Genomic DNA, 25,418 nt, shown 5'->3' on the forward strand with positions numbered 1-25,418 from the left:
TATGGTCCATGGATAACTGCAATAAGAAAGAAAGTAAAACTCTATTTCTATAGCATCTTTAAGGAAAAGAGAAGTCCCAAAGTGCTTATTTGTGCTACTAGTAACTGACATCAACATAGACCAGTCACACAGCGCAGGCTAAACCCCTTGGAAACTAACATGGCGTGCATCATATTTGTGTGAACCTTAAGAGAAATGCCTCCACAATATGGCTGCAACATTGGCATACTACCCTAATGCTCATGCGCTCATGTGGCATGCCTTGCGTTTCCGGTGCTCTCTTTTCATTCGCTGAAATCAGTGCAGCAGCGGACGTCTTTGTAATATAAACTGTCATACTGGCCACGCCTTTGACAAACAAAATTGCCCAATGACGAAGCTCTTAAGATGTCCTTATTGATCCGCCGACCAATCACGGCATATGTAACTCATAAAACGACAAGTGACCCCGCCCCTAGCACTAAAAATTATGTTGAAAATCGTGCGCTAGCTTGTTCATGGTGGTGGACAAGTTGTAAAGGAAGTAATGGAAAGATGTCATACTGTGTAAAAATGATTGATTTCAGGTTATAAATACATGCAACATATTTAAACCATTTTAGCACTATTTTGTTTGGTTTATGTAAAAGACTGAGTATTTATAAAATGTAGGGGGTGTGAAGACTAAACGGATGAGATTCCCGAGTATGTTCAAAAACGGTTGGTTTTTTTTTGGGAATTTGTTCCATCCGTTTAAAAAAGTAGTACCGATGACAGATAAAGGAGGTGTGAATATGAATTTATTTGGGTTGATGTCGCCATACTTTTAAGTTGAAAACAACAGGAAAATGACCCAGACTGTCTAGTCTAGCCTAATTTTTTCTCCCCCTCAGGACGCTCTGCTTCCCTGCTCCTTTGTTCGATCCGACCGGTGGGTTGAGTCAGAGACGGGAGGCTGAGCTGGACCTAACAAACCACCAGCACCGGGGAACCCGACCGAGGAGACGCCGCGACGGATAAACAAGGATTAAAAATCATCAGAAAGGCGAAAAAAAAAAATTTGGATTTAAAGTATTTCAGAAACAGTTCTGCTTCTCTAACCGCCGCCTGTCTTCTGCATCCTTTAGCAGCCGTTGTAGCTTTCACACTGGGAAATAAACCGGCAGGCTGACAGTTGCTAAGCCCACACCGGTCAGTCTCCATCATCCACACCGATCTACGCTGACTCCCTTTCAGTTACTTGTGGCTCAGCATCCATATTTGCATCCCAGGGAGTGGCAGGCACTAATCCTCCCTGTCTTTCCCCCTCCGCCGCCGCTGAGCACCTAGAAGTTAGCCGTTTCTCGGACACCCTCTAGGACGCTGTATTTTCACACAGGAAGGTGAGGATTATCTTGCATGTTTTGGCTCATTTCAGACATTTTTCTGTGTTTTTTTGTTTTCGGGTGGAAATGAAGGGCAGAGTGGACCACGCTGCCTGCCGCAGTAGCTACAACAATAGATCAAAGTGCTGGCGTTGTGTTACATTATCATCCCGACGCTTCCACCCGGCTCCAAAAGGAATGATAGATCCAGGCCTTGTTGCTTATTGCACATATAAAGCCTTGTTTTAAACCACCACGAATAATTATTCTCGACCAGTTTGATTTGATTGACCTGATCTTAAGCGTAAAATGCCCGTTTTTCTGAGTAAAGATGAGTGTAAATAAGATTAAAAATCTTTCCCTATGCATGAAAACCGCTTAGTTTCATTCCAAACACGAATTTGAAAGCTCCAAACAAGATGAATATTCTTTATTTGAGGTTATAACAGCTTTATATCTTCTTAATAGGCTCTGGGCCATGATTTGTAGGACATGCTCCACTTGGGCACCGGCCTACATTGGCTTTCTGTCATATTTCAGCCTGCTCAGACTTATGTCTTCACAATAAAAAATAAAGAAAATAACTGTGCTATTATTATTATTATTACGTTTGAGAAATAGATTAAAATGTGTTGTAATGATAGCACATAACCTCCCTTCTATTTTTTAGCTATTTAACATAAGATCAAATAAGACAATGTAAGATTTTATTCATCCCTCAAGGGGGAAATTAAATTTATGGAGCAAAAACATTTATAACCAGCAAACTTAGTTACATTGATATTTTCTCTTGGCAGAATTGTTTTAATCTATCCACACTGGAGTCCTAGTCAAAGTCCGGACTTTGACTAGGCTACTTCAGAACGTTTTTAAATGCCATGTTATTTTTACACCAGATATAAAACTGTCCACAGAATATTTTCCCAAAAGTCTTAGTGATCATTGTGATGTTTTTGCTAAACGTCAGACGGGGCTTTCATGTTCTTTTGGGTCACCAGTGTTTTTGGACATAAAACTGTCCCATGGATGCCATTTCTTGTTGTCCTTAACTGAAGTACAGGGGTTGGACAATGAAAGTGAAACACCTGGTTTTAGACCACAATAATTTATTAGTATGGTGTAGGGCCTCCTTTTGCGGCCAATACAGCATCAATCCGTCTTGGGAATGACATATACAAGTCCTGCACAGTGGTCAGAGAGATTTTAAGCCATTCTTCTTGCAGGATAGTGGCCAGGTCACTACGTGATACTGGTGGAGGAAAACGTTTCCTGACTCGCTCCTCCAAAACACCCCAAAGTGGCTCAATAATATTTAGATCTGGTGACTGTGCAGGCCATGGGAGATGTTCAACTTCACTTTCATGTTCATCAAACCAATCTTTCACCAGTCTTGCTGTGTGTATTGGGGCATTGTCATCCTGATACATGGCACCGCCTTCAGGATACAATGTTTGAACCATTGGATGCACATGGTCTTCAAGAATGGTTCGGTAGTCCTTGGCAGTGACGCGCCCATCTAGCACAAGCATTGGGCCAAGGGAATGCCAAGATATGGCAGCCCAAACCATCACTGATCCACCCCATGCTTCACTCTGGGCATGCAACAGTGTGGGTGGTACGCTTCTTTGGGGCTTCTCCACACCGTAACTCTCCCAGATGTGGGGAAAACAGTAAAGGTGGACTCATCAGAGAACAATACATGTTTCACATTGTCCACAGCCCAAGATTTGCGTTCCTTCTACCATTGAAACCGACGTTTGGGATTGGCATGAGTGACCAAAGGTTTGGCTATAGCAGCCCGGCCGTGTATATTGACCCTGTGGAGCTCCTGACGGACAGTTCTGGTGGAAACAGGAGAGTTGAGGTGCATATTTAATTCTGTCGTGATTTGGGCAGCCGCGGTTTTATGTTTTTTGGATACAATCCGGGTTAGCACCCGAACATCCCTTTCAGACAGCTTCCTCTTGTGTCCACAGTTAATCCTGTTGGATGTGGTTCGTCCTTCTTGGTGGTATGCTGACATTACCCTGGATACCGTGGCTCTTGATACATCACAAAGACTTGCTGTCTTGGTCACAGATGCACCAGCAAGACGTGCACCAACAATTTGTCCTCTTTTGAACTCTGGTATGTCACCCATAATGTTGTGTGCATTTCAATATTTTGAGCAAAACTGTGCTCTTACCCTGCTAATTGAACCTTCACACTCTGCTCTTACTGGTGCAATGTGCAATCAATGAAGACTGGCTACCAGGCTGGTCCAATTTAGCCATGAAACCTCCCACACTAAAATGACAGGTGTTTCAGTTTCATTGTCCAACCCCTGTAAGTAAGACCTGTGGTGCTCTAGTTGTTGGTCTGAAATCTTCTATGACGTCCTGGATAAGTCTTTGAAGCAATCTTGGATTAATTAATTAAGGTGGGCTGTCCATGACTGGGAAGTTCAACACTGTGTCACGTTTTCCCCATTTGTGGATAATGGATCCCACTGTGGTGCACTAGAGTCCCAAAGCCTTAGAAATAACTTTGTGTCTTTTTCCAGACTGATTGATATCGGTTACATTTTTCTAATCTTTTCTTGAATTTCTTCAGATCTGAGCATGATGTGTTGCATTTTTAAAACCTTTTTCACCTACTTCATGTTGTCATATAGGTTCTATACCTCATTACTGTTGAAAAATGCATGTACATTTGTTTTAAGTTTATGGTGTTTTAGCTCTGATGTAAAAAATACTTTTTGAAATCACCAAGTTGACTGAATTTGTCTGTCAAAAAAGAAAAAGTCTGGGTAAAAACCTACGTAAGACATATTTCAGCTTTTTAAGAAGGGGATCATTCAGAACTAGCCAAAGCAACTTAATCAACAGTGATATTTACAATTCTTTAGCAAAAAAGGAAATAAAAACATTACTGTGACAAACTTGATGTGTTTGAATTCCAGCTAAGACCAGACGTGTGGATTCTTCTCAAACACCCGGAGACGTCGCTTTCCTCCTAATTAGCGGGTTACCAACAGTTTCATATGACCTATGACCCAACGTGGGCAGGAGTCGTTTAACTTCTTAGGCTGGGAAAGGGTCCTATATTATGTGGTTCTGTGGATTTACAGTGGTCTGGAAAAAATGTATGTTTCCACATAAATAATCTTGATTTTGATCTCTGGAATCCCTTTGAAATTGTTGCTGTCTAAGTTCAGCAGTTATGTGGTTGTGAAAATAAAACCAGAAACTGCCAACACCACAGATGTTTTTAAAACAGGCTCCATGCTATCTCAACAAGTGTAAAAAAAACATGTAATTACTATTTTAGTATTTTTCAAGTTTATATAGACATTAAAAAGGTCTCTTCTCCATTTCCTGTTTTTTAAGAGCTGATCTTTTAATTTCTAAGATCAAATACTCTAGCTTGGAGATTAAGGTACCTCTTTAAATTTGAATATGTAGAGCTTTGCAAAGTTATTTATACCCCGTAAACATTGTCACCTTTTTTAACGTTAAAACCACAAACCCTAATGCATTTCATTTCCTTCTCTTTCTTGAGAGGCCAAGACAAAATAGTTGACAATTATGCGGTAACAGGAGTGATGCATGGTTTTGATTGTATGGTTTTTTTAATCAAAGTCAGTCGGATTGTATGGAAAGCATCTGTGAACATGAATTGTCCAGTCTTGCCACAGATTTTCTTCGGTTGAGGTCGGGACTTTAACTGGGCCATTCTTGATTTAACCAGGGGTGTCCAAATTCAGTCCACAACAGCCGCAATCCTGCAACGTTTAGATCCATCCCTTCTCCAACACAACCTGAATGAAATGAATGGCTCTTTACCACTCCTCTGCCGAACACAATGACAGGCTGAGGAGGTAATTCAGCTATTTGATGCAGGTGTGTATGAGAAGGGATGCAGCTAAAGGTCGCAGAAAAGCAGCGCTTGTGAACTGGAGTTGGACACCCCTGATCTAAACCATTCCATTGTAGCACCGGCTGCATGTTGAGGGTCGTTGTCCTGCTGGAAGGTGAATGTCCAGGCCACTGTCAGGTCTTTTGCAGCCTCTTAGAGGCTTCCTGGATTCTCCTGTGGTTACCTCCCATATCTTCCCATTAACTCTGACCAGCTGCGCTTACTGGAGAGAAACACCCCCAACAGCATGATTCTGCCACCACCATGTTTCGCAGTATGGAGTGTGAGTTCAAGGGGAGGTGTAGTGTTTTTATTCTGTCACACATAGTGTTTTGCATGTAGGCAAATAAAAAAAACATAATTTTGGTCTCATCTGAACACCTTCCTCCATGTTTCTTGTGTCTCCTACCTGGCCTATGGCAGGCTTTAAACAGGACTTATGGGTTTCTTTCAACCAATGGTTGTCTTGCTTCTACTCTAGCATAGAGGCCCGGTTTGGGGAGTGTACGACTAATAGTTGTGCCATCAACCAATTTTCCTACCTAAGCTGTTGATCTCAGCAGCTCCTCCAGAGTTACCATGAGCAATGCTCTCCTTGCTCGTCCTGTTGGTTTAGATGGTCTTAGTAAGTATGCCATATGTGCCATATTTTTCCCATGTTTAGATGACGGATTGAGCAGATCTCTGAGATTTTCAAAGTTTAGAATATTGTTGTAGAACCTCATCCTGCTTTAAACTTTTCCACGACTTTATCCTTTTGATGTCTGATGTGCTCCTTGGTCTTCATAATGCTGGTTGTTTACTCATCTAACAACATTTTTAAAAGTTCAAGGGGTTTGAGTACATTTGCTACACACTGGTTAATCACCCTAAAGGTTCCTATGGTTCCATAGACCATATCACACATTGAAATTGATGCTTCACATGTAAGGATTTGTTGGACCCTGAGATCTCACTGACATACATCCTCCTACAGCTTTTTTTCTGGGTGGTCGTGTCTCTGAAGATGAATCAGGTTTTGTGTGGAATTTGGTCTGTTTCATCTTGTTTGGTGCTTACTGCCAGGCTGTATTTTCTGTACAAACATTACAATCAATCAGAGTCAAAGCTTGTACTTAAAATGGATACAATATAGACCAACACGTTTGGCATCTATGCATGGAAAGCTTGAATTCCTGAAATAAGAAATGTGTTGAGATCCTGTAAAAATATCTTTGTGCCATTTTCCTTGACTCTGTCCAAGCAGCTGCAGATCTTTCCCATTCCACAAAAATATGTTTTCTGTACCTCATTCAGGACTATAATCTTTTTAGTTCTGTCAAATTTGAGGATGTGAAGACAAGTTCACTCCTTTTGATATTTTGGTCTATTGTTTACATAGTAATAACAATGTTATCCTTTCTATCTCATCTCTTTAGCTAAACATGGAGAAGGACAACCTTTGCTCTCTCATCTAGTACCGGATCCACAACCGTCATCAACCGGGGAAGAGCACTCCAGGTCCGAGCTGTATCCCTGCTGCCACAGAATGAACATGCTGAAATCCAGTGGACTGAAAATTCCTGGCCGTGGCGCCAAGCATTCCAGCCCGGTGGGAAGGACCTCAGTGGGTGGAATCTCCAGCCCCGTCGCCCCTAAAGACAGTAAGTCACCTCCTTCTCCTGACTCTCTGAATATTTCTGCTCATCAGCAGGAAGTGGCTTTGAGCTTTTATTTGTGTTTCTGACGGACTCAGCCAAACACAGCAGTTGTAGGGTAAACACTCATGGACTTCACTTTGCATTTTCTGATGGGAAACATCTTTACCACCTCCTTGTCTACTTTCTAGTCCCAGGGTAGATCTCTTTTCCTCACTTGTTCTCCCGAGCAATCTGGGAGTACAAGGGGAGGTTTTTCCAGGTAGAGATTAAGACTAAAATTAAAAAATCTGATTATTGCAGACTAACCAACATCTGCTAAAAAAGTTGTAGACTGATTTTAAGTTTGATAAACTGCAACATCAGGATTAAACACCAAATAGGCAGGTTTACCTTCAGATTATTTCTTAGTTACAGAAGACAGATGGATTGTTTAGTCAGTTAAGTCAGAAGAAACAGCAAGTTCTTGCAGAATAAAGTCACCCCTGCAATGCATTGTTAAAATGAGTGAGGCACTAGCTCCTCACAGCGAGGACAACATGGAGTTTGGATGCCCTGCCCAAGCATCCGCTGGAGGCTTTTTCTGGGTACTTTTGGTCCAGAAATATGCATGTTAGGTTAAAATCTTTATCCGACATTGCCCTTAGTTGTGGTTTTGCCTGGATGCATAGTTTCTCTCTACTTTGCCACTTCAATTGACTGGTGAGCTTTCCAGGGGGCACATCGCCTTTTGTTTGTTGGCTGTTGGGAAAGCCCTCAATGGTGACCTAAAACAAACGTCTTTAGAAGAGATTTCTTATGAATATACAAACGGCAACAAGATGGACATAAGCACTGGTTATTAATATTGGCACAGTTTAACTTACTGGGCCGATACTAGTATGTTAAAAATCAGCCGATATCAATGTTATTGTTGATGCACTCATTCATTTTCTTACTTTGAGAGGTTTTCATGGGCAGGCACCAGGTTACGTCAGACTACTTTGCATACGTAGGTCCCCAGCAGGTCTGGTAAGGTCATGTGATCAGGGCCTGCTGATAGTCCTCATATTACAGTGAAAACAAAAGGAGACAGAGCCTTTTCCTCAGTGGCTCCCAGACCCTGGAACTCTCTGCCTTTGGCCCTGAGATATGTGGCTTCTTTTAGAAGCCAGTTAAAACTGTTTCAAACTATTTTAAAAGATACATTTTCCTGTTTTAATTTCGACTGTGAGGCACTTTGTGATCTCTGTATCTCAAAGGGTTCTATACAAAAAAGATTTACTCACTCAGAGGGCTGCTGTCCTGCAATTTTTGGAAGTGTATTAGCTCCAACAAGCCTGAATGCAATAATTAGGTCATTAGCATGACTCTGTAGAAGGTGATTGCATGCTGTGGAGGTAATTTGATTTATGTGTGTTGGACTGTGCCAGGGGTCTCCAACCTGTGGCCCCGGAGCTGCAAGTGGCTCTTTGGACCTTCAACAGTGGCTCTTAAAAACTTTGGCTAAAAATGCTGAAGAACCAACTAATGTTTTTAAATATAGATACAAAAACAAATGCAGGTTTTAGCTATCTTTAATGACATAATTGCGACTAAAGGTCAGCTGGAAACTAGGTGCTTTTTTAACATTATTTTCCACAAACAACAACATCCCATTGAAGAAAATGTATTCATCCTCTTTTTGCAAAGGTTTTGTTTTTCTTTGCTGCTCTCAATGAGTTTTATTGATCTAGACTGAGGGTAAAAAGGGTATTTGAATTGTAAAAGCTGCTGTACCAACGTAAGAACCCCAGACCCCCTGGCACAGAGTATTGAGACCCCTGCTCTAATTTCTCATAGTTGTCTAGAGCTCCAGCACACACACCTGCAATTAAATCGTTTTTTATTTTTCCAGAGATAAAATTTTTTTTTTTTAATATTACTAAATACCTAATTGTGTGTCCTAATTAGTTAACCTGGCTGTAGATTTGCAAGCTTGGACCAAACTGAGTCATCATCAGGACAATGATCCCAATGCTGCAGCGGTCCAGTCAGTGTCCAGAACTCAACCTGAATGGATTGCTGTGGTGGGACGTTAAAAGAACAAATAAATGCAAAGCAGGAGCAAAGATTTGTAATGTGCCTAAATGATTTTGCTGAGCAGAAATTCGACAGTGAAGCTACTGGATAAATCTTTCAATTTGCTACACCAAATTACACCCCTGTCTGCATAAAGTAAGCCCAGCTGTTCAGAGCCACAAATGCAACCCTGCTATTTATCCTGTTTAGTTGTAGGTCACATGACAGGCCTGTTCTCACCAGCTCCACATGCATTTCTGTGCTAAATTACAGCCCTAAGCTGAGAGCAGGAGAACGACCGCCCTTCTCTGGCTGACAGGAGGCTCGGCTCTCATTAGCATCAGCGTGCATGGGGGGCTTCTTCTAGATCAACCACAGCTACAAGCGTGTCGGGGTTCATGCTGATTCCAGGATTTCATTAGAGCACGGAGCTTATAGCTTTCCTAAAACTCAACTGAGCAATGTTAGGCGATATTATGCAGATATGTTCTCACTTTAACTGGTTTTAAGTTGCTTCCTTCTTGTTTTAGTTCTGAGGTGTAAAAAAGGAGACTTCAGCCAAACATGTCTGGCTTCAGGCTGCATGGCCTATAAATATGTGAGCGATCAGAGCACAGGAAACACATTCTTTCACTGGTTCATTAGAGCCGCCTAAAAGCATTTAAAGGCAGAAAAAAACCAACGTTGCTTCCAGTTATCCATCCAAGTCTTTTGTTTGGCCTGGAGATGATTTCTCTGCAGAAGCCACAAGATCCCAAAATGTGTCTGAATTTAACCAGCAAGCGTCCATTACTGGCTCAAAAGACTGATCCTTTAGGATTGTAAGCCTGCTGCCCTGGGCCTGCCAGCTGTTACTGTAGGTGGCTGTCTGCTTTCCCACTTTACTTCTCCTCTCTAGTTCTCCCATACTCCCAAACTTTACTCTCTTCCTGTTTACAAAAGAAAACGTGCATTAATGATGGATTTTGTGTTGATTTATTTTTCCTGAATTCCTCTTTTTGAAAAGTGAAAGGTTCGATAGAATAGGGTTCCAAATATGCTAAATAAGCACTAAAACATGATCCAGTGGCACATCTCTGTCTACAACTAAGAGATATTTCTACAGTCATGCAGCATACAGCCATAAACACCCTTTTTTGCCACGAGTGGACTTTATTAACATGTACCAGACAGCAAATGGGAAGAGAAAGAAGGGGTGGAAACAGGTAGCAATGGTCTCAAGGTCGGGAATCGAACCCACAGCTGTGTCAAAGACTACCCTGTGTATATAAGGGGGCCCGCTCTACAGCTACACCACGCAACGCCCTGTAACATCATTTTTATTGCCTTTGCACACCTGTGGTTACTTCACACCGCATGATGAAAATCAAGCTGTTTCACTTTTTATTGCTGAGCAGTTAGATGGAGACATCATTTCCTGCTGTGTTTGCACAGGGGTTCATTCAGCCTTTATTCTGACTTGTTGCTGGGAGCTGGCTCAGCAGATCCTCTGTTGTATTAGAGACAGAAATTTGCTTGTGTAGCCGCTTTGGATGGTTTTGAGACAGTGCGAAATGCAGTCCCTATGTGTGGAAATGGGTTGTGAGATAAATCATCAGTTTGTCCTTTATTAGCTATGTGAACAACCCCGTGACAAATCATAGTGCAGTTTGCACTATGATCTTTAGTGGTTTTACAGGCTAATAAGTGATGAGATGAGACCTTGTGCCCTTCATTATCTACTTACTACCTGAATTGGCTAAAAACTCACAGAGGGATTGGTCTTTCCTGCAGCAGATAATCTTCACAGCAACCCGGCCTCGTGCTCTGAATCTCAACCCCCTGCTTGTTAGTTTTAGCCGGTGTGACTGTCAGAGGGGCCACTGTGTCGGAAGCTGGCCGAGTTTACTTTGCTAAATTTAAAGACCTAGCTCAGCCTCCTGAGGAAGCTTCAGGCTTTCCTTCAGCTGCGTTTGATGTGCAAATAACAGAGCTGTGCCACCTCTCGTGGTTGTGCTTCTCCAGAAACTCTGGAAAGACGATTTGCAGCAGAAGGATCTCAGCTGTAGATGTAGACTGATGCTTTTGTTGACAGTCTGAAGTTCAGCTATTTCCTTGAGAAAAATGGAAGGATGGCTTCAATTTTCCTGGCAAATACAGTGTCCTCAGCAGCTACTGTCAGCTCTGGTAAGCATGTGTAAAAACCTTCAAAATCATTTAATCTTCTGCTGCTGTAGCGTAATCTCACGCTGAAAATATCAGACAAATACATCCTTCGATTTGAGTATGTCTATTCAGTGGTTCCATCAAGAAATTGTTGTTTTTGCTAAATCACCAGGGCTACAATTACCCTAAAGCTCTAAATATTTCTACAAAACAAACATTTCCTGGGGTATAAACATGCAGTTACACAGGACAGGTTCACTTCAAAATGGGAAAGACAAGAGAATATAGTGTTCAAGTGAGGCAAATGTGTGTTGATACTTATAAGTCTGGAAGTAATCACAATGAAATAGCTACTCGCTCATATCTGTAGTCAGAACAAAAATGAAAACATTTGACAGAAGGTCTGTTGCAGATCTCCTGCAGTCATTTGATGAGGGTCCACCAGTACGCCAGTCTATCAGAGTGCAGCATAGAGACATACAACCATGCACACTCATATTCACACCAAAGGGCAACTGAAGGTAACCAATTAATCTAACATGCACGTGTTTGGACTGAGAGAGGATGCCGGATTACCAGGAGAAAGCCCACGCCCACATGGGAACGACATTCAAACTACATGGAGAAGGCCCGGCCCAGCTCACATCAAATTCACATTGCGTGGTACTACCAACTGCACCACCATGCAGCCATTCAGAAAACATGTCACTGCAATAGTATCGTTACCTACAGCGATGATCATATTGATTTCAGTTAACCCACTCACCCTCACTGATCTTTCTTTTCTGTCATCATGATGTTGGAAGTGTGACAAACAAGGCAAAAACCCAACTTTATCATGCCACCAAGTAGAGTGAGGTGGATGGTAAAGGATGTTAAAAAGTTAGAGAACTGCTCCCACCGAGTCTCCATAACTACCAGTTGATGCCATCTACATGCTCACTGGATGTTTATGTCTTTCCTTTCTTTGACCATCACAAATGTAAACAGGTGGACTTACACTGGGACCATGTTCAAGATTAAGCTTTTCAAGAACAAGTCTGACATGAAACACAGGATTTTAAAAATCTCCTCATGCTCACTGTAAAATATAGTGAAGGAGCTCTCATGCTCTTTGTCTTCCAAGGCTCTGGAAGCCTTGCCAGCATGCATGGCAAAACGAACATTAAAAAAAAAACTGGATATTTTAAATCTGGTCGCATCTGACAGAAAACTGAGTGTATTGGCTCTTTCAGCAGGATAATGATCCATAACAAACCGTATTGCCAAATCCAGACACAGAATCAACCTTCTTCCATGTTCATCTCTATGTTCAGACCTGGTTCTTTGGAAGGAAAGACCCAGGAGAAGCCAGCAGTCCGGATGACCTAGAGACATTATGCAAACAGGAACAGTCAAAGATCCCCTTCCCTGTAAGCTCCAGCCTTGACTGAGGTCTGTCCAAACAAACAAATGGAGATGTACAAATTATTAACAGTCATTTCCTAAAATGGTATTTTCCCCACTGTATAAATCTACTGAAATTAAAGTTTTGATCATTTTTGGCTTGATTAGTTACTGCAATAAAATAAACACTTATTTTAAGGCTCTTTACAAATGTTTTATTGGTCGACAGTCTAATAAACCACTTGAGCTCATGTGATGCAAAAATTAAAAACCACATAGCCTGTGGCAGAATAAACCAAATACTTCCATCTAAAAAGGCCAATGCTTCCTCTGATCCTAAAAATAACACATATTCACCGTTCATTTGATTCCTCATACATCAAAATGTCCCACAGCACGATAAACATGACATTTTAGAAAAAATTAAAAGCCTCATTGTTTTAACAGAAGACCTTGAATATCCACATTTGTCATTTAAACGTTGGTCATGACACACATAACGTTTGTGCAAAATGATACTGGACCCGGACGAGGGGCGTTTAAAAGCAACAAATTGATCAAAAGTCGAAAACATTCAGGCTCAGCCACCCAACACCCCCTCCATCTGTCGCTGCTGAGCCGTCCACAGCTGCCACAACCTCTGCTGAAGGCAAAAACACAGTCAGGCCTTTCCAATAGAGATGTCCAAGCAAACATTAAATGACTGAGGGCGGTGGTCACTGTTGAAAATGATCATAAAATGTGGATTTAAAGAGAGAGGAGGGTGTGTGTGTGTGTGTGTGTGAGAGAGACCAAAGCAGTGAGAGATAGGGGGATAATTGGTGGGGGGAGGAGGAGGAGGAGGTCCGGGAGGAAGCTGTGGAGGTTTCATTGTGCACAGTCGATGAATAGTGGGATTCAGATGGTTGTGGGAGGTGGCCAAACACAATAGTGAAAGTAAAGGCTGTGTATCCAGTCTACCCTTTGCCAAGGATCCTTTTGCCCCAGCCTCTCTGTTGCCTAAGAAACCCGGATCATGGTGTTAGCTCAGGTTTTAAACGCCACTCAATCTGTTCTGGCCTGGATTTTAACCTACAAACATCGTGCTCTTAGACAAAAAAGGTGGATTTTGAGTTGTGCTTGTATGTTTCAGAGCAGCATATCCAAACTGTACTACAATACCAATAGTTTGAAGTAGTCCTGCTTTCCAGAGCATATCTCCACCTCTCTAGACTCTCTTCCACCTGCCCCCGCATCTCACTTCGAATCACAGTGGTGTCCATGGGGACTGCTCCCTGACCTCCACCATCATCCTGTCCATCAACACTCCAAACAAGAAGGAGCTCAGAACTGATCCCTGATGTAATCCCAGCCCTTATTGAACCCTTTTGTCCATCCTACATCACACCTCACTGCTGTCTCACTGTTCTTATACATCTCCTCCACCTTCGCCACACACTTCTCTGCCACACCTGACTCTCGATATTACAGTTCAGTTCACAGTTGATGTTTGTCCTTTAGATCAAGGTTTGTTGAAGTTAGTCACAAAATTGAAACATGGATTGAATTGAAACTACGTTGCAGAACAGGGACAGCTGGTACACTACTTCAAGCGTTTTACCTTCAGTAGACAGCGGGCATAGCTGCTCTCTTTGAAGAGCCTATCTCCTTAACATAACCTCTGTATTCCTATGCGCAGACGTAGCACATTTTTTATGTCATCAGTCGGCTGAATTCCCAGTCATTTAGCTCTGCAGAGGCCTGGTAACGAGATGTTTATTTGATTCAGGTGTGTTGGGGCAGGGCTGCACCTGAAAGTTGCAGGAGCTCTGGAGGACTGGAGACAGAAACCCCTAATTTATAGATAGAGATCTAAATATATACCTAATGATCTTTGTAGTATTGAGATATACACTAAAGGTGAATTAACATTTTGTCAGGGCTGCATGGTGTCACAGGTGGTAGCACTGTTGCCTGGCTGCAAGAAGGTCCTGGATTCGAATCCTGGCCCAGGGTCTTTCTGCACGGAGTTAGCATGTTCTCCCCATGCAAGCATGCGTTCTCCGGGTACTCCTGCTTCCTCCCACAGTCCAAAAACATGGCTGTCAGGTTAATTGGTCTCTCTAAATTGCCCTTTGGTATGAATGTGTGTGTGTGTGTGTGTGCATAGTTGTTTGTCCTGTGTGTCTCTGTGTTGCCCTGTGATGAACTGACAACCTGTACAGGGTGTACCCCATATCACACCTAATGAGGGCTTGAGATAGACACCAGCTCCCCTGGATGGATGGATGGATGGATGGATGGATGGATGGATCTAAATATCTAGATGAGGTTTGTCTACAAAAGGGATATCTGGACATAGTATCTTAATACCTTGATTGACTTTATGAAATTAGGGTTGCATCTGGCATCCAAGTAGATGGGTTGCTTTAATAAAAAATGAACCTGTGTTTGTATGACCTTTAACCCTTTGGATTATTTGTATGGGTGTGTGAGTAAGAACACCTTTTTGAATCTATGCCACAAAGAATTAGGGCAGTTCTGAAAGCTAAAGGGGGTCCAACCTGGTTTGAGCTAGGTGTTCCTAACATAATAGCCGGTGAGGGTAATTAATTAACAGAGAACAGACAAATCGTTTTATAAACTTCATTACCCAGCTGTCCCTCAGGCTGCAGAAACCATCTGCATAATGGGAAACCACATAGTGACCCATTTTGAAAGGCATGTAATTTAACGAATAACTGACTAATAAGGAACCTGAGTGCCCCCATGTTTTCTCCAGATTCTGGCCCAGTTTATTTGACTAACCCCTTTGAAGATATTTCTCACCATATCATCACATTCTTTCTTTACAAGAGTTGTTCCCATCTCCATTTCTGTCTCTTAGAACAACATATGTAAGCAACTGAGGCGTTTTAGACCCAAAAAGCCTCGGGCCTCTTGATGTTACATAGAACCTGGATTGGCACCAACCACTATTTCTGGTCACACACTAGACAGGGAATGCTGTGCACCAGACCGCATGCTAATGGTACCTTTACAGACCGCTGTGTAAAAACAACGCTGAGATGCCGCTCATCTATGTGTCAAACAGGCAACATCCCCGGCAGCATGGCAGGGTTAATCACCAGCATGTCACTGATACCGTCTCTCTGACCCACTTTTCACAAAGAATTAGAGTATCACCTCATCTTCCAACTGCACCGTGTGCTGAATGTTGCCACGCATGCAGTTTTTTTCCTGCAGGAATGACAGTGAAATGGGGGGAGGTAATTTCGCAGAACAATAAAAAGAAAAGGACCAGATGCACAGATAAATGATGTCTCTGTTTTTTAGGCACCCCACTGAAGCCCATCACTCCAGCTAAAATCTCAGAGGAAGGCGATGATGTTTTAGGAGACTACACTGTTGGTGAACAAGTCTGGGTCAACGGCGTCAAACCTGGAGTCATTGCCTACCTAGGGGAGACCCAGTTTGCCCCCGGACAGTGGGCCGGAGTCATACTGAACGACCTAGTTGGCAAGAATGACGGGTCAGTGGGTGGCGTGCGCTACTTCGAGTGCCAGCCCCTGCAGGGCATTTTCACGCGACCCTCGAAGCTCACCCGACAGCTGGTCGGTGAGGGAAGCGATAGCCACTCCACCGACTCTGCCCAGAATCAGACTCAGCAGGGGGGCACCGGCGCCCCTGCTGGCCAGAGGGTGGTGGTGCCGCTCAGAGAGGGCCTCCTAAACAGCGCAGTGAAAACAGGCAATGAGTCGGGCTCCAACATGTCGGACAGCGGGTCTGTGAAAAAAGGTGGAGATAAAGACCTGCGAGTTGGAGATCGAGTTTTGGTGAGTAATTAATGGTAATAGTAAGTAAGGTGTTGATTTCAGGGCTTATTTCTTGATTGGCTCCCTGTCAGTCCATTGCAGGCTTAAGCTTTTGTGTTGTTCCTGAACATCTGACTGACGTTCCTTTTATCTGTTGGTAACATTTTTGGTAAGTGGTTAAAACTAAACAATAATCCTGAACAGATATCCACACTGGTTTTGGAACGGACAAAGCAGGTTAATATTAAGCTTCTGGACTGGATCTGATCATGAACCTGGTGAAGATTTTCAAGTTGTGATAAATACAAAAAAAGGAACTTGGTTATGAAAAAATATTTGCTTCTCCAGATACTGTTTTTTGTCCAGTTGTTTGAATCAATGGTGTCCAAATTCTTTACCTCATGGGCCAATATCGTCAATCCAAAAGCCCAAAAAGTCATAAAAAAAACCCACAAACCCACAAGGTCCTGCTCAAAATTAAACCAAGCATGCACATTTTAACATAGCATACAATAATTTAAGTTAAATAAATAAAGTAGTCATATTTTTTAATGAAAGGGGTGTGTCAATAATTGTGGACCAAAACTTAAAAGAGGATTTTGCATGTTTGCCTTATTAAAAGAAAGGCATCCAATTTGCATATTCTTTAGGCCCAAATGAAAACATTAGAACAAATATAGTCTATCCTGGGCAATAAGAACAGGATTTGGGTCCCTTCGCTGTTTTAAAAACACTTCTTATATTTAGCCAAATGAATTAATTAAAAGCAGATTTGTGTGCACCAAAGTCTGCTTCCAATAGAAGTCACTGGGTAGATGTGGTCCTATTTACTATGACATTAAAGAAAATGCTTAAAGCTTGATTTGCTGAATTACTAATATTTTGTAAATAGGAAGATTTTAATCTGTGGTAATTTTGCCCTCATTAAAATGGCCTAAATTAATCAATCAATCCATATATTTGAACCTTTATGTACAATTTTGACCCTGTTTCAGTGGGAGAAAATCCCCATCAGACTTGTTTTTAATTTAGAAATAAAATGAAGGTATTTGCTGTATCACTACTTCGCCCGAAAAAATTAGCTTTTTACTGGAACTGTAGTGACATTACTATTTAATATTTGCAAGTTGTTTTTAGCCCCACATATTTCATAGCTGAAAGTGATATTTCATGCCTATTTGTAGCATATGCTTATATACCTTTTATGCTCCTTCACAAACCCTCCCCAAACTGTTTAGAGTGTTGGTTCAAAGGTCGCGGTTTATCCCATGGGCGTCTGTTAGTGTACACAGGGTTCCTGCTCTGATAAATTTGACCCCGGCTCACTTTGCTTTCCGTGTACTGATGGCCACTGGAGATGACTAGCACCTCCACGCCAGTCAATAAATCACTTTGGAATACTTTCAGCACTTAAGCAGAGAAGCATCCGCTGCTGACACATTGATCAGCGAATCCAGCTATTTCTAAGCCTCTCCCAGTGTAAACCATCTGGCTGCGGCGGCTCAGATCCAGTCGTCTCAGCCTCCTCTGAAACACTGCCTTCAATATAAGGTGAAATGAGCACAAACTCGGATTTCACGCCGTGGACACAAAGCCGTTTCTCTTGTTTTGGTATCAAATTATAAAACGGTGGCAGTCGAGGGACACCCTGAAGAGGAGGGAGATTTGGCAGTTTTTCAGCACTTAGTGGGATCCTTTCTGAATGATGTGAAATTGTAACTTTTTTTGATAAAAGAACAGTGTGAGTGTTGAGGATTCAACATTGAGAAAGCCAGAGTTAGTTTTATCATTACATTTTAACCCTGATTCGTTGAGACATCTCCCGGCCAGGCTGACAGTAACTGTCTCTGCCTAACGTCTTGTGACACCGCAGTCTTCCTCTCTCGTCTCAGCAGTTTCGCAAAACACAACAACAGGGCTTGAAAACATCCCCAAATTCATTTTTTTCTCTTTTATATGTATTTTAATTTTATTTGTTATGATGTAACCTAACCTTTTCACCTCAAGGTTCTAATGACTGGTGGATGAATAACATTTGATCAGTCTATCACGATAAAAACCCAGATATACTGAGAGGTCAGGCATTTTCCCAAAAAACAAAACAAAGATGTCAGTTCAACTTAACATCCGATGCTTTTGTAAAGTGTTTAAAACCAACATGTTAGTTAATACTGTTGAGGTTTGCATGGGGAGCTTTCTGCAGGAGGAGGAGATACATGAGACAACAGCGTACACAGACATACTCAATGGCAATTTAGAGTCTCCAATTAGATTAGAACAGACTAGAAATAACCTTTATTGTCCCACAATGATATTCAGGTATATCAGCAGCAAAGTGAAAGGCAAGTGGAATCTGATCTGCGATGGATCTGCGATGATGCTCTTTTGCGCTCCTAGGATGCATCAGGCTTTCACTGAAGGAGCTTGCAGTTCTGCAGCAGCTTTATGGATGGGGTAGGAGATATTGTCCAACGGTGATGTTATTTTTGCTAGAGTTCTTCTGTCTCCCACCACCTGCTCTGGGTTGAAGGGGCATCTAGCACAGAGCGGGCCTTCCTGTTGAGCTTCCTGTCGGCTGTAGATAAGCTGCCGCTCCAACAAACTACACCAAGATGACTGATGCCACCACAGAGACAAGAAAGGTTTTCAGGAGCAACTCCAAAAGATCTCAGTCTCCCCATCAGGAAGAACCTGCTCTGACCCTTCCTAAGGGTCACTCCTAAAGAGCATCAGTGTTGTGACTCCAGTCCAGTTTAGTGTTGAGGAGAACATCCAGGTACTTATAGGAGTCCACTATCTATTAACCTGACGCACCATCATAAAATAACTAGAAGCTTAAACTTGTCAGAGCGGTTCATGTGATGACCTTTTCATTGAGATGCACAGAGTCGGCTGGTGACCATGATTGGTTTTTATGTTGATTGGCTCTGACCAGTCAGAAACTCTAAAATCAGATCTGTTCCTGCTCTGTAAACACACGGCATGATCACCCATTCATTTAGACTGCTACAACAGAAAGCTGGTCTTTTCGCTTCTTTGCCATTTTCTTTTCAAACATGCGTTTCTGTGACATGTTTGTGTGGGTCAGGACCTGACCTTCGGGTGCCCGGTGCGATGTTGCTGTTTTTGTGTGCGACGCACTTTGCGTGCAGGTGGCCTGTTTTTGTGTGGGTCAGGTGTAATGTTTGGTTTTGTGCGCCTCGGGCATGATGTGCGTCGGGGTTGTGTTTATGTGGGTCATGTGCGATGATGGCCTTGTGCGTACCTTCCGATAACATCCTGCAGGAGCCCTGCATTAGATGCTTGCAGAAAACATTCAGTTAGGTCAGGGATGGGCAACTCCAGTCCTCGAGGGGCAGTGTCCTGCAACTTTTAGATGTGTCTTTGGTCCAACACACCTGAATCCAACGGCTGAATTATCTCCTCAGTATGCAGTCAAGTTCTGCACAAGCCTGGTAATCATCCATACATTAGATTCGTGTGTGTAGAAGAAGAAACGCATCAAAAAACATGCAGCACACCAACCCTTTAAGGACTGAAGTTGCCCACCTCTGTTTTAGAAGATGTTCCCCTGGTTCAGCATAGCTGATTCAAATGAATGGCTCATTACCAGGACTGTGCAGAGCTTCACTGCTGAGGAGATCTTCCTTCATGAAGTCACTTCCTGAGGAAACGAGGGGTCTGAAGCGGCTCAGGCGTTTTTTTCTTGTGTGTCATACATGTGCTGCTCACCAGAAAGACATTCAGCAGCTGCGCTGAAGCTTAGACCGTCCTCCCTGCAGGAAACCATTATTTTCACTCAGTGATGTGACATTACTGGATGTACTGGGAGTGACTGGTGATTTCACGCATGAATCTTTCAAAGCTGCAGCTGCCTTGTTGGAATACAGTTTCCCTGAATATTTAGGCTAAAGAAGTTGAAACAGTAACGCTGAAGGAGTAAAAAGTTTAAGGTTTTTTTTTTTTACATTTTTCTGATTATTTTCTTCTCATATTAGTAGCTTTAGTCAGCAGGGTCCAGAGCAGCATGTGAGTTAGCTGAAAACCATCACAGCAGAGTTTGTGAATGAGTTCATTGTTCAGCTGTGCAATACGCTCTTCATCACTTTATTGACCACATCTGAAACCGTTTGTTTGAAGCAACCCAGCAGAATACCTCCCCTGTAGTTCTAAAAGCTGCTTTTCTAAGATCAGAATGTTGCATATTTTTCCTATTGTTGTCTAGAAACCTGCATGGATCATCCTCAGGATTTTTCTACTGTTTTCTGCTAAATAAGAGGGTGAAATTGACAAGACCTATCTACATGTTAATAAGAAGGAGAGATTTCTGAAATAAAATGGCCTTACCCATTATCAGTTTTTGCAGCTCTGAATATGAAGCACACATGCAACTCTGAGTGAGACTGAGAAAAATGCAGAAGGAAATCCTAACTAATGACACCTGGCAAAATGTTCTAACATGTCCTGAATGACTGATAGAAACATATATATATTTCTACAATTAAAAATACAGGTTTACACAGATTGTTAGATATAGGAGAGACCGTTAATTCAAGCACCCTCTGAACAGTTGGGATTTTATTGGGCAGAACCACACAAAGTATCACATGAAGGTAGAAGAAAGAGGATCCATGGTGTGACTGAAGAATTTGTTTCTTGCTAAAATCTTATTATGTCTCAAGGTTGAACTTTGCTTTCCATAGTACTATTACTGTTAACTTATGGTTATGTTATGTCTTTAATTTATTATGCTTAAGAGACACTGGTTGAGACTCTGCTCTGCCCCGGAAGGTCGTCGGCCTGTTAGATCGAGCTCTGCAGCTGCAAAACAGGATAGATAAATAAAAACCAGCTCTGACTGTCACTTACGGAGACGTTTGTTTCCCACGGTCCGTCTGTAAATATGTTTTTACATTTACCAGTAAAAAGTAAGACTTTGATGACAGCCAGAATTAGGATGCACATGAGACATAGTGGGTGTATTTTACTCATGTGGATCTCTGGTCTGCATGTGAACCTCAGCTTGGCGTCAGTGAGAGCGTTTTAAAGTTTGTCTCACTGTGAATGGGATGCTTCTACAGTACGTGGATCCAGAGGTTGAACCTTTATTTCTTTGGTTACTTCAGATTTGTTTGTTATACACACCCGCTTTCCCAGGCAGATCTTTGGAGTAGCACTTTCATTTGTCTGTTTTATCTGTTTCAAACCCAAAGCCACCCTGAAAGGATTCTAATTTCTTCTGACTTTGGCAAGTTGACATCAACAACAGCCTCTAGATCACTATCACAATTAGAAATGATATTCTACCACCGTATTCTACCAAGTCTTCGAAAGTTATTCACTTTAAACCTTTTTGATACTCTCCAGGTGGATTTTATCAGTCTGGCCGCCATCTTTATTTTCAGGTGGGAGGCTCTAAGATGGGAGTGATACGTTACATGGGGGAAACAGACTTCGCCAAGGGTGACTGGTGCGGGGTCGAGCTGGATGAGCCCCTGGGGAAGAACGATGGTGCCGTCGCTGGTACAAGGTATGCGCTCACGCTTACACTTACACCATATGCTCCCAACTCCTCAAATTCCTCTGCTGGGTTTTCCTTAAAGGAAACTAAGGGGAAGAATATAGATCCATCTGTTCAGCTGCCTGACCTCAGATCAGACTGGCTCCAGCTTTTGTTCCAGTTGTGAATACATTTACTGGGTACACATTTTGAGAAATGATTGCCATATTTTTAAAAATGTTTGTGTATTTATTTCCAGGTATGTATAATTATAAACCATCTAGTTGTTCTTTTGACCTTTTTGATGGGTTCTTGTACTTTTGCTCCTCAATAAATAAGTTCATCAGACGTTTTGAGTCCTTAATAAAATACACAAAATTATAAATGTGTTAATCTAAACCTTTTTAATGTCTGAGAAAAAATGGATTGGTTTATGGAAAATGCACGGAAAGTTTTTAGGATTATACAGAGACATTAGTACACAACTTACACACAGAAAAACACAGAAGCACTGATCCAGGAGTACTTTCCATGTTAAAGAAAACGTAGGGAGTTAATGGCAGTAGTAGCTCCTTTAGTGGCTGCATCTAGGAGAGAAACACAGTTTAACAGATACGCTCTGAGCCAGTTGTTAAAGCTATGGGATGAACGAGACAGAAGACAGAAAAGATGTAACTTATTTATTTGCATGTAGAGGACACAGATGAGATCAGACCATTCAGGTTGGATTTTACAATTTAGTGGGGAAAAGTCGAGCTTAAAAATGTGCTACAATGCACTTTAGCTTCTTCTTCCATCACACTCTTTTCCAACTCCACTGAAATCACTCCATTCTCAACTCTCAGAGCAAAAAACATGTTTCTTCTTGTGCTGTTTTGGGTGAATGTTGCACTAACTATCTGTTGGGAACCCCAGCGTTCCTCCGAAAGAAGAATGGGAAGACGTTTTACTCCTACAACTATAATATCTGGTACCTGATAGTTCTCATCAGTTCAGAGAGGCCTTAAAACTTTTCATGCTCCTCTTAAATTAAAGCATTTCATTTTCAGATGAAACAAGCTGTAGCACAGGCTTGGATAATATCTTACTTTTGCCTAATATGATCAAAAGATCAAACATCCCATTCTCCTCCTTTTTCCTGCAGATACTTCCAGTGCCTTCCAAAGTTTGGCCTGTTCGCTCCTATCCACAAGGTGATCCGCATCGGTTTTCCCTCCACCAGCCCAGCCAAGGCAAAGAAGAGCAAACGGGTGGCAATGGGGGTGTCCTCTCTGGCCCACAGCCCCAGCAGCTCCTCCATCAGTTCAGTCAGCTCGGTGGCCTCCTCTGTGGGTGGACGTCCGAGCCGAGCTGGACTGGTAAGACGGCTGCAGTGTGCTCCAGGCTCACGCTGATAACAGACGGGCTGTTTCAGCATGAGTGTGATGAGCAGCTTAAAGGATCTGGTTGACGTTCAGTGGTGAATGTTTGTTTGCTCTCTTGTAGAAGGTTAGATGAGCAGATCACCTCTCCCATGTCTTGGTCAGTCATGTTTGCTTCATTTTTTTAAGATGAAAACATCAAACTGCTTCATAAAAGCACATATTTTATCATTTAAAGTTGCTCACTTCTGTATTAAGAGTGCAAAGATGTTGCATTGTAAAGTATTTATCAACTTTACTACGGACAGCTAACAATATTATAGACAGAAATCAGCTTTGGATGAAAGTAGAGAGAAAACATAAGACATATTTTACACCTCCAACACCAAATGTAAACTGGTCACCGAAATTTGGACTTTTGATACTTTTCACTTTTTTATACAATTACAATTTAATTTTCATTAATCTTTTCAGATTTTACCTCAAAATCTCCTGCTTATGTCTGGTTCACATGGGAAGATTTTAAAATTGTCAGTTGATTTTCAAAACCTGAGAGACCCCACGCATGATGATAGAAAATCGTAGGTATAACAGGTCCAGTCCTCCACACACCAACAGATTTCACTCATGGACATTCAAATGTCGGGCGGAAAATCTCGCAAACCCTCTCAAGTTCAAACGTGAGTTCAGAGTGTTTCTGTCACTTTACTTTCTGATTGGCTACACGTCACATTCAACTGGCTGTGTGCTCGTTTGTCCTCAGGGAACACCCCACACGGTAGGATATCGGGCCAAGACAGTCCAACATGCTGAATATCCCGACGTCCTTCAGACTAGATTAGACAAGCAGACTGGATCATTCTTAACACACCACACACAGCAGAAATATCTCATAGGGTTATCTTAAGAGTCATCACTATAATCGAGGCATGTTGGAAGGGAAAGGTCGGGTCACAAATTGGCATAAAAATCCTGCCGTGTGAACCAGACATTAGTGAGTGATGATGCTACTTACTCTAGATGTTGACCTTGTGAATTTGCTGAAAACCCTTTGGATTTAAATTGCTGTGTACTTATAGTTTCATCTCCAAATACAGTTTCTACTTTAAAATGTAGCTATTGTGTCTATTTTTACCCAATACAGGGTTTACAGTTTTGTTTTTGTCAAATCGCCAGCGTTTTTTAGACTTTCTGGTTTAATATGGAGCATTTCTTGTGAAAGAGTTATATTTTCTGTTCACAAATGATTTGTAGGGATCTCCTCATCTAACTGGAGAAATAGTGAGTAAGTAAACATAGTGAACCAGGGTGGTTTAGGCGTGTTCATGTCGTACCACACCACTACATACAGACAAGTTGGATTGGAAAGTGTCCTTTTTGCTACTGAAACAGTGTGCAAATTCAAAGTAGAGGTTGATAAATTTGTAAAATTATGTAAAGAACGTTTTTCTTTTACTCTATGTTAGCAACGCATTCATTTTAATCCTGCTTAACGAATCCACGACCTAGAAGAGAGCTCATCTCATTGCAACATTTGAGACACACTGCATCCTTAAGGCTAAGACTCGGAGTGGTCCCTGGCAGCAGACTGAAGTAGAAGGGGCATCAGAGTATCTCACATTGATTTTAGCTTCTGGTTACAAGCCAGTGCTTGGACGGAGAACACTCCCTTCTACTTTCCTTAATTGTTGGCAGCGGCGTCAGACAGTACTGAAAGCAAGCTTTGTAAATTATCTGGCTGATCCCCCTGCACCAGATAGTCTTAAAGCATAATGTTTGGTCTGTCACAGTACTCAAGAACAGGGAATTTCCATTATGTGCAATTTATGGCAAATTTTTAGGTACAGATATAAAGATCCTACAAAAATTATAGAATCATTAACTAATTGCCTTGCTTACTAAGCACTTTTTTTCCATAGTTTTCTTTAAAAAATATATTGTTTTTGCAAGAAAAGGAATACCTCTAAAAACCTTAGTTTTTGGAGGTATTTCAAAAACTAAGATTAAATGTTGTCTCATTTAATCTTTTTAACAAAAACATATTTTCTTTGTGTAATTCTGCTTAAATTACAACTGCAGAATTGAAGAAACCCAAATAATATGCCTGGAAACCTTTGTAAAGAGGTCCCTCTAGGGGACAAATAACATATTGCATTTTGCAATATTCTCAATGAAGAAATAAATGGTAACTTCTAAAGGTTTTGGCGTTGAGACTGATGTTTTACATCTTCAGCTTTTTTTTTCTTCTAGCATGTTTATGTGGTTTACTCAGTAATAAAAAAAACATTTGATAGGTTTCACAAGTTTTTATTGAA

At 41.8% G+C, this 25,418-nt stretch overlaps 1 protein-coding gene across 4 annotated transcripts in view; it reads left to right on the forward strand.

Annotated features, from left to right (window-relative positions):
- The first annotated feature begins 656 nt into the window (after positions 1-656).
- clip2 (CAP-GLY domain containing linker protein 2) overlaps positions 657-25,418 on the forward strand; it is a 60,910-nt gene continuing 36,148 nt past the window's right edge. For 3 of the 4 annotated variants that reach the window (XM_047378744.1, XM_047378746.1, XM_047378747.1), the window contains exons 1-5: positions 772-1,361; positions 6,659-6,883; positions 15,764-16,263; positions 21,648-21,772; positions 22,887-23,100. In XM_047378744.1, the coding sequence (XP_047234700.1) occupies positions 6,769-6,883; positions 15,764-16,263; positions 21,648-21,772; positions 22,887-23,100 (954 nt within the window). In that variant the 5' untranslated portion in view covers positions 772-1,361; positions 6,659-6,768. The other variant, XM_047378745.1, reaches the window with a different exon arrangement.

This window comes from Girardinichthys multiradiatus, chromosome 11, assembly GCF_021462225.1.
Source record: "Girardinichthys multiradiatus isolate DD_20200921_A chromosome 11, DD_fGirMul_XY1, whole genome shotgun sequence".
Classification (NCBI taxonomy): domain Eukaryota; kingdom Metazoa; phylum Chordata; class Actinopteri; order Cyprinodontiformes; family Goodeidae; genus Girardinichthys; species Girardinichthys multiradiatus.